We start from the raw sequence: 13,682 nt of genomic DNA on the forward strand, positions 1-13,682 counted from the left end.
TATTTTTCTCTTTGTTCATATTAATTAGCCTCTTGAAAAATTCTTGAATCTCGGGTCTTCAAAGTTTGTTTAAACTTCTAAAGTCATATTAATTGTAGGGATAAAATAGGAAAATTTTCATTGATTTTATGATACTTCAATAAGTGATCAAGTAATAAGAGACAATTTTTTTTAGTAAAATGCCCAACTAATATGGTACGGGAGGGAATAGTAATTAGTTACCTAAATACTCAAATATCATTAACTTTTTTGTGTTTACAAATATAAAGCAAGAAATTAAGGGAAAAGTGATGGTTGTTTACAATAAGATCGATGTTTGTTATAATTCCCCAAAGGAATAATTATGATATTTCGTAGGGGTGATAATTGAGCGGGTTGAGTCAAATTTGGATGGGTCATAATGGGTTAGGATAATTATTGAGTCAAGACTCAATTCAATCTAATTTGCTTATTAAGTCAAAACAGATTGGGCCAAAATGAGTTAGGTAATGAATTTCTATAACGAGTCAAGACTCAACCCAGCTAATTTTTTTTACTAAGATTAACTATTTTACTTGGTCTTTTAAAATGTTTTAGTACCTAATAAAAATATTTTTCTTTAATATGACTATATATGATATATCAAATTGAAAAGAAATTACAATATTTTGACAAGATTTCTCATTAGCCAATTCGGGTTACATATTAACCCAATTTTTAATGGGTTGAACTTATTAACCCGTCCAAACTTAAGTACGGATTTGATGAATTGAATGAACTGAGTTTGATTTTGCCACCTCTAATATTTCACAAGCAGATGAGTCAAAAATATGATATTCAATTAATTGAAGGTCTAATATGTTTAAAGAACCAAAAAATACTATTCACCTAAATAATAGAGAAAGTTTAATTTAATAATCTAGAAATTACCATGACTATTTTTTATGAAAATGTTTGGATACTCAAAATCCAATTAAAGAAAAAATAACTAACTTTAAACCATAAAACTTTATTTTATAGGTTTTCAAGTTTATATATGGTTATAGATTATAAACTTTTAAATTAAAGCTCCATAAAATATGAAGACTTTTTGTTTACTTCCACCGATAAAGCATTTGTATATTAGCAACTTTATTCCACATAAGGTTTCTTCAACAATTGTTTTTTAATTATAAATCAAACTATATTTGCGCAAAAAGGCAAAAAAAAAGTTGAAACAAAACGTAACAAACAGAAATTCCTTTTTTTAAATATAATATTCCATTTTCTCTTTTTAATTTACATAAGTAAAGGAAAACAAGTGCAAGAACAAATAAGGAAAAAGGAGACACACTAGTCTAAATAATTATTTTTTCCCAAAAAACAAAAAAAAAATCTAAGAACTTGAAAACATTTTTCTAATAGACGAGTAAAAAATTTTGAGTTCGAGCCTATGTGAATGAAATTTTTTTTTGTTGAATTTTCACAAAAATAGACCTTATAATATGCTAATTTAGATTAATCAAATCCAAACACAAATACGAGATATCAAATGAATTTAAAAAAAAAAAAACTACAACCTAATTTAAATATTTTCTTATATTAAGAAAATTCAACAATTTATATGTATATATCCATTTAAGAAGAAAGACATTCAATTAAAACCCTTGAGTGCACCATTTTTTATCATCGTTCATTTTTACTTGTCTTTTGTCACATTATATAAAGAAAAACAAATAAAAGAAATACTTTATTATATCACTTTTTAAATATAATAAATTTAATCTTTTGGGAAATACATTAGGATTTAGGAGAATAACTATAATTAATTATTAACAAGGATAAATTAGGAACTATGGGAATATCTCTTAATTTTTTAAAGTAAACAAGTAAAAATAAATATTTATTTTTAATATAGTAGACAAGTAAAAATAGACAAAGAAAATACTTTTTCTTTATCCATCTTAAATTTTCAACATCAATTTAGTTGTATGATAACGTCAAAATTTTGTTTATAGCAAAACTTTGGTAATTAATGAATCAAATTTTATGATCGAACACGATGCTTACTTTATGAACTTGATAAAAAGTAAACGTGCTATTACAATTTGTTGAATAGTCTATTTTCCTCAAATTATTTATAAATATATACTCACGCCCATATTTTATCTTTATAACTACATTATTTTAAAATTTTGACCAGTATCTATTAAGAGTAGTATTTTTTGAAAAAAATTGAAAATCCCAAAAATTAATCTATTTGATCGATCAACTAGTGTAACAAACATCTTGAATGAGTCATTCTATCTATAGTTGATTCACCCTTTTTCTGGTGTCAAAAGGTAACCATTATATATGCTTCTAAAAATTAATTATAATTAAAATAAGAAACAAGGCAGCCACTATTTACTGTCTACTGATATATTTTTCTTTTTAAGAATTAATTTATTAATTTTCCGAGTTAAATTCAGTATTTAAAATTATAATTTAAATATTTAAAAATTACACAAAAATACTATAATTACTTGTAGACTTACTACTAAAACATTAGTCAAATTGAGGGCCAAAATCTATGGAAATGGCTAATTTTTCAAAAATACATTAAAAATTATAGCTATGTAAATCAAATTCAGATATTTTTTATGATTTTGGACAATTCTATCACTCAATCGTACATGTTCTTTGATAAAATATTTTCCATCATTTTTATTCATACTCTTCAAGATTTCAACTACAATTTTACACTTCAAAAATTGATCATGTCCGTCTTCTTTTTGTAAAGATATAATACAAAATTGAGGGACTACGTCAGTTTTATTTTTAAGAATAATTTTAAAAAATTATAATTTCTGCACATTTTTACGTGAAAAGAAATCCACCAACGTCCGTCCGTCAATTTTTCATTAATTTTTTTTTAAAAAAATAAAATCGACGGACATGATTGATTTTTTCTTGAATTTTTGGACAGACCCATCGATCCATTTTTTCATTGTTTTTAGTAGTTGATTCTTCTCATATTAACATAATGAAAAACTATATCATGATCAAAATCGATCTAATTCGACTCTCGAAAAATGAAACATGACAAATATTATGTGATAAGACAGATCTGTTGATCGTTTTTTGTATTGTTTTTAGTAGTTAATTCTTATCATATTAACATGATAAAAAACTATATCTTGATCAAGATTAATCTAGTCTAACTCTGGAAAAATGAAGTATGACAAATATTATGGGACGGGACAGATCCATCGATCGATTTTTACATTATTTTTAGTAGTTAATTCTTATTATATTAACATGATAAAAAAAATTATATCTTGATCATAATTAATCTGGTTTAACTCTCGAAAAATGAAACGTGATAAATATTATGAGACGGAGAAAGGTGGAGTACTACTAACTTTTGTCTCTTTTTTCAAACACCCTCCATTCCGTACCCCTCTATATAATCTTTGTAAACTTCCTCTTATTGTCTCTCATCTCTAAAAAATAATTATTTTTCCCTCCTTTTCCTCTCTTTTTTTTTTCTTTTTTCCTCAAAAGAAAAAAATGGTGAAGTTTTCTAAAGAACTTGAAGCACAACTAATTCCAGAATGGAAAGATGCTTTTGTAAATTATTGGCAACTTAAAAAACAAGTTAAGAAAATCAAGATATCAAAAAAACCTCATCATGTTCATGATGGAAACTCTTCTCTTATTCATGATTTTGGTCGATCCATATTCGACTCGATTCGTTCATTCACTATGACATCTCAAATGAAGTTTCATAAATCTCATGAAGTTTCTCAAGTATGTCTTTTTTTTTTCTTTTGTAATTATATTGTAGTTTGTTTTTGTCATATTGTTTGAAAAAAGAAAGGGAAAGGCGATGTTATTTTGAGGTAAAAGTTATAAAAATATTTAATTTAAAATATAGTATATGGCTAGGCAACACCACTAGTATCAATAGTATCAAATGTATATTCTTGCTTTTTGCCACCTTTTCTTCTCCTTCATGAAAATGTTGTGTTTTATATATATATATATATATATATATTAATACTAATATCGGAATCAAAAGGATAAGGTCTGCATACATTCTAATATCGGAAACAGAAAGGTAAGGTCTGCATACATCCCATCATCTCCAGATTATTCGTTAGTTTCGATATTAATCAAGAAGATTTCAAGGGGTGTGTGGTTTAGCATGGAGGCAATAAAATGAAACGGTTTTTTAAAATTTTTTATGTTTGTATCATGAAACTATCGTGAAGAGTTGAAACAAGTACAACAACCATAAAAAAGGGGTCAAAATGAAAATGACAATTTAGTTATTATTTGGGAATTTTGTTAGAATTTGTAAAGTTATTGATATTACTTTCCATATTGGTATTAATTTTTTTTTTATTTTTTGTTTTGTTTATTGTAGGTGAAGAGTATAATTAAAGAAGGAGAAAATGTAGAGGAACAAGAAGAGCAAGAAGAAATTTATGAAACTGAAAATGAGCTTGTTCAATTGTTTTCTGAAGAAGATGAGGTAATAATAACAAATATAATATTAAAAAATTATATATATATTTTTAAAAAAACTGAAATTAGCTACGAAAATCATCGCGTACTAGGTAACACTTGACTTATATAACATTTTGGATAATCTATCGCTAATGATCATCCTATAGACTTTTGTTATTAGCGATAGAAATTGTTCGTTGCTGATTTTTATTTTTTTTTGTGAAATTACAAAGAGGGGTATTGAAAATTTTCATAACTTTTTTTTTTGCATGGGTAGGTGAGGCTATTTTTTGAGATGTTGGATGAAGAGCTAAAAAAAGTGAATGAGTTTTATAAGACGAAAGAGAGTGAGTTTCTTGAAAGAGGCGATATTCTCAATAAGCAGCTTGAAATATTATTGGACCTCAAGCAAGTTCTCAGTGACCGTCGCCGGAAAACTCTTGGGTCAAGGTCCGGATCCGGAACCGGGTTTTTCAGTCGGTCCCACTCGTCGTCTGGTCGAAACTCTGATTTTTCTGGTGAGTTGTCCAATTTTTCATCCTTTGATTACAACAATTCTAATTAAACATATCATGTGATAAGTTAGTAACACATGTTAATTTTTTCTTAATAGACTTCATGTGATGTTTGCATAATTTAAGGGCAATTTTAGAATAGTTCAATTAAACACGTTAAAGTTTGTTATTGGGAATGCTTGTCCAATTAGCTTGGGTTTAATGTCTGAAATTTTTTTTAAAAATAGTTTGAGTGCATAAAACATCCCGAATTGATACAAGACACATTTCCCTAATTTTAATGAATTATCAAAAAATAATATGGTTATAATAAGATTGATATGTGTGAATAGTTTCCTCCATTTATATGAATTATGGTGGTCCCAAAATACAAAGATTGCATTTTATTTTTCTTCCAACAAAATAATCAATTCTTATTTGATAATATACTAGTGGATTCCACAACATTTTTCATATAAAAATGTCCACCCTAAGAAATTCAAACTCTATAAAGATTTTAAACTTGACACGTAATACGTATCTAAAGAATATAAGTTATATATGTTGATTATATAATTTCTTATACATTATTAATTAGTACTATATTGTTCAACTATTAACAAGATGTTTGTTAAGCGTATCATCAAGTCTTATCATATTATCAATTAAAGCTTATTACAGAAATCCACATATAATTAAGTGATTCAATTGTGTAAGTCTTACTTTCCCAACTACTTAGGCATAAAACTTTAAAAAATCAAAAAGTTTTTTCTTTCTTTCTAGAATATCAACTTAATTATTTCTTTATGAAATCTATAGATGTTGTTTAATCGATAAACTCTTCAAAGTATTGTTCGATGTCTGCCAGATAATCCTCTAAAAAATATGTACTTTTTGAGGATCAAACACGACAGTTGGGGCAAAATTATGTTCATCTAAATCTTTTTTGCTAGAAAATACACTGTATATATAAGGTCAATTTATATGTATTAAATGATAAAACTCCTTATTGATATCCTACCTCCGCTACTCCGACACAAGTGGGACAATATTTTGAAGGGTCCAATCAATATAGTGACTAATAAACAACAACAAAATCTATGCATTTTCTGAATATTCGACGTATATGTGTGACTTCATTTTTGAATGATCCGACCAACATATATAAACCCCCTTATAGTTATCCAATCTCCACTACCATGACACAAGTACGTAGGACAATATTTTTGAAGGATTCAATCAATATAGTCACTAAAAAACAACAACAAAATCTATACATATTCTGAAGATTAATCAACATGTGTCTGACTTCATTTTTGAATGATCCAACCAACATATAAACCCCCTTATTGATACCCCACCTCCGTAATTGCAACACAAGAAGGGTCCGATCAACATAGTAACTAAACAAAGAATAACAATATCTATACATATTCTGAAGATTCAACATGTGTCTGACTTTATTATTGAATGATCAGACCAACATATATAGCTCGAAACTTCGAAATAACATGCCATTTTTTTTTGTATATAGAAACACCAAGTGATTGTGGTAGTCCAAGAGGGACAGAAACAATATCACAAACAGAAGAAGTGATAGCAGCACTAGAGAAAAATGGGATAAATTTTGTAAATTCAGCAAGCACAAGAGCTAAGACAAAAAAAGGTGGAAAACCAAAAGTTGCCATGAGGATTGATATTCCAGCAACAACACCAACACGTACAATTGCTGCTGTTACATCTATGTTGTGGGAAGATTTAGTGAATAATCCTAAAAAAGATGGACCTAGAGAATATATCAACAAAAAGAAAATACAATGTGCTGAAAAAATGATTAGAGGTGCTTTTGTTGAACTCTATAGAGGCCTTGGCTTACTCAAAACTTACAGGTTTGTCGTTAATTTGTCGCTAAATTATTCAATAATCTATATCTATATCTAACATGTTTTTTTTTTTGATAATATGTCGTTAGATAGGATTATACGTGAAATTTTTGTTGTTTAGGGACATAAGTTGTATGTTGCATGCTAGATTCCAAAGGAAGATTTAGGATTTTAAATTAGTATATGTATGTTGAATATCACTATATTTGTTACGATAAAAAGATCTTGCTTGATACTAGTTGGTAGTGTAGTTCACACATGCATATAATAATGATATATCGAACCGTGATAAAATCAAGAATTTCACTAAAAATATTATTAATAAAGGGTGTTCAAAATTTGATATACATAAATATTAAGTACTCCTAATATTTATCGTGGTACACAATATAATTTTTGAGCTGGCACAGTTCAATTGACCATGGTAATGATATTCGTATAAAAAGTAATATTTGTCGATAGTACAATGTAGAATTTAAACTTCTTTTACCATGGTAGGTAGCATCATGGTACTTAAGAGTTTAGTTCTACGTATTGATAGAATCATGAAAATATTTACACGATCAGGTTATTTAAGAGGTGATCGATCATATATATAAAATCAAATATTTTAATAAGCCTTGGTTAGTAAACTTGAATAAAGTGATATATAACATAGTTCGATACGTACTATAATATATTAAATTACACCGATAATAATATTTATTTATGTTATACGATATATATATGTCAAATCAGACAAAAACACTTTACTCTTTCTAGGATTGTGATATATTTGTATTTTTGTTATAGTCGAGATTTCGTTTTCGTAATATAATCGATTTATGTTGTAATATTATTTTGACTTTATATAGCAATCATTTATTTATTCTTCAACAACATTTCCAAACAAACATGTAACAAACAAATAAAAGTGTATCTTTTATAAAGGGAAAAAATTTAAAGCAATAAGAAAATGACAAAAGATGTATCAAATATTTAGCAAATATTTTTGTACTTTTCTTTCCTTTTCAATTTCTCTATATTTGGCTAATTATTTGTCACCTTTTGGTCAAAAAGTTTTTTTTTTCTTTAGCTATGGAAGAAGTTTCTTGAACGTATTTATTTACTTTAATTGAATTCTAATTATTTCACTTAACTTTTTTTTCAGCTCACTAAATATGGTTGCTTTCGTGAAGATACTTAAAAAGTTTGACAAGGTAAATATATTGTTAGTACATTACATTTAAGAAAAAATTAATGAAAACGTCAGTGTTTACATCAAATCAATAAATGTTTACGACACGTAAAATATTTTGTAATAAATATATTTTTTCATTATCAAACAGGTAGCTAAGCAGCAATCATCAGCAAATTACCTTAAACAAGTAAAAAGATCACATTTCATCAGCTCTGATAAGGTAAATTTCACGTAAAAATTATAAACATATATCATTATCTTTATGAATTATCGTGAAAATGACTTTTGTCGTATCAAATAGTATATATAGTTCAGTATTTTTTACATTTTTATGTTTCATGTTGTTGTCATGATTGTTGTTGAAAGGAAAAAATTATAGGCTCATGTGATTATGCTACTTATATTGCTCGGACCCTTAGAAGTTCTTTACTATATATATATATATATAAATATTAGCAACAGACAAAATTTCGTAACTAAACAATAAAAATTTCATGCTAATTTCATTTATACAAATCAGTAATGAATTATAGAAAATCTAATTAGCTAGGAATTACTGATAAATTTTACAGCTAATTTCATATTTTCTGCCGCACTAGTATCAATAAACATAATTTGGGTATATTATATGTATATATTTTGATCGTACGATTTCATACACTCATATTCACACTCTGAATTCTAAAATTTTATATAATAAAGAATTTAACCATTAGATCTGCAACCTGTATCGAGTACGCTCCACACTTGAGTCTGAACAACATAGATAAATCTATCATGAAAAATAATATTGTTAATGTTTAATAATGAGTTAATGGTTACTTTATAAGATAAGGTGGAAAATGTATGTACTAATGTTATAATATTTTATTTTTTGTTTTAATGGTGAGAAGGTGGTTAGACTAATGGATGAAGTGGAGTCCTTATTCACACAGCACTTTGCAAACAGTGACAGGAAAAAGGCAATGAAGTTCTTAAGACCACAACAAAATAAAGAATCTCATATGGTCACTTTTTTTGTTGGTAAAATTCTTCACTCACCCACCCACCCCCTTATTAAAAAAAATAATAATAATAAAAAATTTCCTTTTTTATATGTTTTTGTAGATCCATCTATACAGTATATATGCATATGTTAGTGCTAATAAAAGGTACAAATAGTTCACTAAAGTTTCAATAACAAATAATAATAATAATAATAATAATCCTTTTTTTCATTAACTTTGAAAATTAGTTAAATTGACTCCAGAGAATCGAAATATGACAACTAATATGGAACAGAACAATAAAAAAAAAAATAATAATTATCTTTTTTTAATTAATTCTGAAAGTTAGTCAAATGGACTCTAGAGAACAGAAATATGACAACTAATATGGAACATGAGGAATATCAAACATGGAAATTGGGTGACTAATGTATTTATTTAAGGTTCGAGCCCTAGGTATGGAGAAAATTCTATTGGGAACGCTACCCCTGAATGAGCCCTGCAGTGCGCGATCAGAATTTAGTCGGGGCTCTAATGTGAGATCCGGACACTGGTTGAAAAAAAAAAGGGTGAAGGTGTCACTCAAATAAACTCATTGATAATGAAGTTGTCAATTGCTTGGGGTTAAATTACTAGTAGCTCACATACACTCTCAAGATAACTTAGTCCCACAAGAAAAACATTTTGCAATATAGAGTATAATTTGACTTTATTCTAGGAAAAAAATTTAATTTCTTTAAGCTATAAAATTGCAACTAGAAATTTAAAAGAACAAATAAACAAATAAAAAAACATATTGAAGTGATTCTGAGTTAGAAGGGTCGTTGGATCGATCACATTTATTAACACAGCTCATTTGACGTTCCTAGCTCAAATTAAGAACCACTTACATACTAATAATAAAAAAGGTCCATTGAACATGTAAAATACGACGAGAAACTTGTTGTAACATGTTAAATTACATTGATAGTGTGAATTTTTCTTATACTGACAGTGTATATAAGTTAAATACAACTAGTAATTTTTATCGATTTGCAGGGCTTTTCACAGGTTGTTTTGTGACGTTATTTAGTGTATACGCAATTTTGGCCCATTTGAGTGGCATGTTTTCTACTAGAACTGAAGCTGCTTATGTTGAAACTGTTTACCCTGTTTTCAGGTACTTTTTCTTATTTTACCCACATTATTTTCATTTTTTTTCCCTCTTTATTGACATAAATTATGGAAAATGTCTTTTTCTTTTTATAATTTGTGACTTATAATTTATTTTCGTTACAAGCGCGATTTATATGTAACTGTCTTATAAGTGACATGATTGGTTAAGATGTCGTTACATTGCTGGTGCATAAAACTTAAACTCGTTAAGTTATGTTAAGGAACATACTTATATTCTCTCAAAATTAATTTTTGTTTCTTTTTCTATCATGTAACACTCCTTTAATAAGTCGAACTAGTTACCTGAAAAATAAAGTAAAATAACTTGTTATAAAACGTGACATGACCTTAGATAGGAGGGAGGACACGGATTATAGTAGGATGTTAGTAATCGTAGTACTACTCTGATACTAGTAGTAGTCGTACTACTGCTCCTATAGTTTCTTGTCCTTCAACTTTTGTTACTATCTGTTCATCAGTGGCGTAGCCACATGGTGGTCAGTGTGTCCAATTGGACACCCTTTATCGGAAAAAAATATCGTATATACAAGTAAAATGATACATGAAATGATTAAATAACATATTTTGGACACCCTTGACATAACAAATTGTTATAGCCCAGTGGTTTCACCTCCTTGGAATAAAGAAGTGCTCGTGTGTTTGAATCTCACTAGTTCTACTTNAGGAGATGGATTATGGTAGGATGTTAGTATTCGTAGTACTACTCTGATACTAGTAATAGTCATAGACTCATAGTACTGTTCCTATAGTTTCTTGTCCTTCAACTTTTGTTACTATCTGTTGCAGTGGCGTAGCCACATGGTGGTCAGGGTGTCCAATTCGACACCCTTCATCGGGAAAAAAATACCGTGTGAAATGATTAAATAATATATTTTGGGCACCCTTGACATAACAAATTGTTATAGCCCAGTGGTTTCACCTCCTTGGAATGAAGAAGTGCTCGTGTGTTTGAATCTCACTAGTTCTACTTTTTTAAAAGAGTTTTTATTGTGCTATTTCTGGACACCCTTTGTGAAATTCCTGGCTCCGCCACTGAATTCTGTTGTCACTTGTACTTCGATTTGTTGTAGTTACTGTTCAGAATGCTTTGTTGTACTTTCACTTTCATTTGTGCTATTTCTGGACTGCTTTTGCACTGTTTTTCGATGAGCTGATGAGGGTCTATCGGAAACAACCTCTCTACCTCTGAGGTAAGGGTAAGGTCTGCGTACACTCTATCCTCTCTAGACTCCCACTTTGTGGATCTACACTGGATATGTTGTTGTTGTAACATGCTATAACATGTTAAATTACAGTAATAGTGTAAACGAAGTTAAATTTTTTCGAATATTACAGAGTTGTATGATGCTAAATGAGTTTACTGTGTAATGTTGTGCAGCATGTTTGCATTGCTAAGCTTGCATTTGTTCATGTATGGATGCAATTTGTTCCTATGGAAAGGCGCAAGGATCAATTACAACTTCATATTTGAGTTTCAACCTAAAACAGCTCTCAAATACAGAGATGCTTTCCTCATAGGAACTTGCTTAATGACTTCTGTTGTTGGAGCTCTGGTTGTCCACTTGATCTTACTTTCGAATGGATTTTCTCCGAGCCAAGTCGATGCAATTCCTGGAATACTACTACTGGTTTGTTAACTGAAAAATCTAGTTTACTAGTAGTAACATTTATGTTGAAATGACTCAAATGCATACCTTTCTAATCTTGCCCTTTGCATTTTTTCAGATTTTTCTTGCTCTGCTGATATGTCCATTGAACGTTTTCTATCGTCCAACGCGCTTCTACTTCCTCAAAGTGATACGTAACATCATCTGCTCTCCGTTTTACAAGGTACTTTCATATCCTGAAAATCATGAACGCGTTTTTTTGTTAATGATTCTTGATCTCTCAAATATAATGATATTGATGCAGGTCCTCTTGGTAGACTTTTTCATGGCTGATCAACTAACAAGCCAGGTTAGCTAACCTTACTATCAATTTTTTTTTCACATTATCTTCTATCCGAAGGGGAGCTTTGGAGCAACAGTAAAGTTGTCTCCGAGAAGTTGACATATAGCCTTTTACTATAGGAAGTATATGGTAATTAAAAGACTACAGAACAAAGTATGAACGTCCACAAAGTTGCATTCTTAACTTTACTTCTGTTTTCCTGTATTTAGATCCCATTGATGAGGCATTTGGAGTCATCAGCTTGCTATTTTCTTGCTGGAAGTTTGACAACTCATGGACTTCCAACATGTAACTCTGGAAGGATGTACATAGAGCTTGCTTATGTTATCTCTTTCGCCCCATATTATTGGCGAGCAATGCAGGTAAATATGGTAACAACTAAAGATTGGAACTTTGACAGTTTTCGGAGTGAATTAACTCGTGTGTTCTGTTATCTATCTAGTGTGCAAGGAGATGGTTCGACGAGTCTGACATAAATCATTTGGCTAACTTGGGAAAGTATGTTTCTGCTATGGTAGCAGCTGGTGCTAGGCAAACTTATTCAAGAGAGCCTGACTCACAGTTATGGTTCTCGATCGTCTTGGTGACTTCAGTTATAGCCACAGTTTATCAGCTGTATTGGGATTTTGTAAAGGACTGGGGATTTTTTAACTTGAAATCCAAAAACTTTTTGCTCAGAGATGAACTAATCCTGAAGAATAAGAGCATTTACTATGCTTCAATTGTAAGTCCTTTTGTCTTTCGACAGTGTTTTTGTGTTACATACAACAATATCATATATCTGAACATGTTATTTTGAATTCATAGGCTTTGAATTTGGTTTTGAGAGTAGCTTGGGTGGAGACAGTGATGCATTTCAACGTTAGACTATTTGAGTCGCGTTTACTTGACTTTTTCCTTGCCTCATTGGAAGTTATTCGACGTGGTCACTGGAACTTCTACAGGTACACTAAGTCCCTAGCAGGCTAGCAAAGACATTATGTGCTTAACATACAAGATTCCTTACTGTTTATTTGTGATTGTTTAGGTTGGAGAATGAGCACTTGAACAATGTCGGAAAGTTCAGGGCAGTGAAAGCAGTTCCATTGCCATTCCGCGAGACAGACTCTGATGGCTAGAATAACTTTTAGATCTATGTTTGGATAACAAAGACAGGCTTCTGAATAAGCGGAAAACAGTAGTTTCTGCAGCAGCAAGTTGGAGGCACTTATCGCTTATGGTGTGAGTGGAGAATCCGCCATCATTTTATTGATCGTTTAACAACGATTCGAGCCTTATGGTCAAGGTGTTGCCAAGAAGAGTTGCATTAAGCTAATGTTATTTCCATGCCTGTTTGTATATTTTTCTCATTCTTAACTCAATTGTGATCAGAAATGTATCTCTGAGATCTTATATTATTCTTAGTAAATATCAGAAGTCTTGATTTCCCAGAATAATTGGTTCTTCTACCACATTATGATTGTATGTCATTAACACTTCTTGCGACTTAATTCAATTCTATTATGATCCTTTATCCACATTCAGTTATATATTTATCAACTGCATTTCTGTGTTACAAGTA

General features: G+C 29.6%; 2 protein-coding genes across 2 annotated transcripts in view; both read left to right on the forward strand.

Moving 5' to 3' along the window:
* The first annotated feature begins 3,433 nt into the window (after window positions 1-3,433).
* LOC125871522 (phosphate transporter PHO1) lies at window positions 3,434-13,634 on the forward strand. Its single transcript, XM_049552132.1, has 15 exons — window positions 3,434-3,750; window positions 4,370-4,477; window positions 4,730-4,970; window positions 6,481-6,835; window positions 7,980-8,028; window positions 8,158-8,229; window positions 8,903-9,032; window positions 10,034-10,154; window positions 11,550-11,799; window positions 11,897-12,001; window positions 12,083-12,127; window positions 12,331-12,483; window positions 12,564-12,845; window positions 12,929-13,065; window positions 13,149-13,634. Exons 1-15 carry the CDS (start codon window positions 3,511-3,513, stop codon window positions 13,237-13,239), a joined length of 2,379 nt encoding a protein of 792 aa, XP_049408089.1. The 5' UTR covers window positions 3,434-3,510; the 3' UTR covers window positions 13,240-13,634.
* Window positions 4,209-13,682, forward strand: part of LOC125871526 (cryptochrome-1) — a 258,924-nt gene continuing 249,450 nt past the window's right edge. Inside the window, exon 1 of the mRNA XM_049552138.1 lies at window positions 4,209-4,219. The gene's annotated coding sequence lies outside the window, so the exon portion shown is untranslated. The remainder of the gene's footprint in view (window positions 4,220-13,682) is intronic.

The sequence above is a fragment of the Solanum stenotomum genome, chromosome 7, assembly GCF_019186545.1.
Source record: "Solanum stenotomum isolate F172 chromosome 7, ASM1918654v1, whole genome shotgun sequence".
Classification (NCBI taxonomy): Eukaryota; Viridiplantae; Streptophyta; class Magnoliopsida; order Solanales; family Solanaceae; genus Solanum; species Solanum stenotomum.

What these genes read in the sequence shown, in the direction of transcription:
- LOC125871522 (XM_049552132.1), top strand. Translation starts at nt 3,511, where the DNA reads ATGGTGAAGTTTTCTAAAGAACTTGAAGCACAACTAATTCCAGAATGG. An exon ending in TGTTTTCTGAAGAAGATGAG is followed by an intron (nt 4,478 to 4,729) that starts GTAATAATAACA and finishes TTGCATGGGTAG; the next exon opens with GTGAGGCTATTTTTTGAGAT. An exon ending in ATTTCATCAGCTCTGATAAG is followed by an intron (nt 8,230 to 8,902) that starts GTAAATTTCACG and finishes AATGGTGAGAAG; the next exon opens with GTGGTTAGACTAATGGATGA.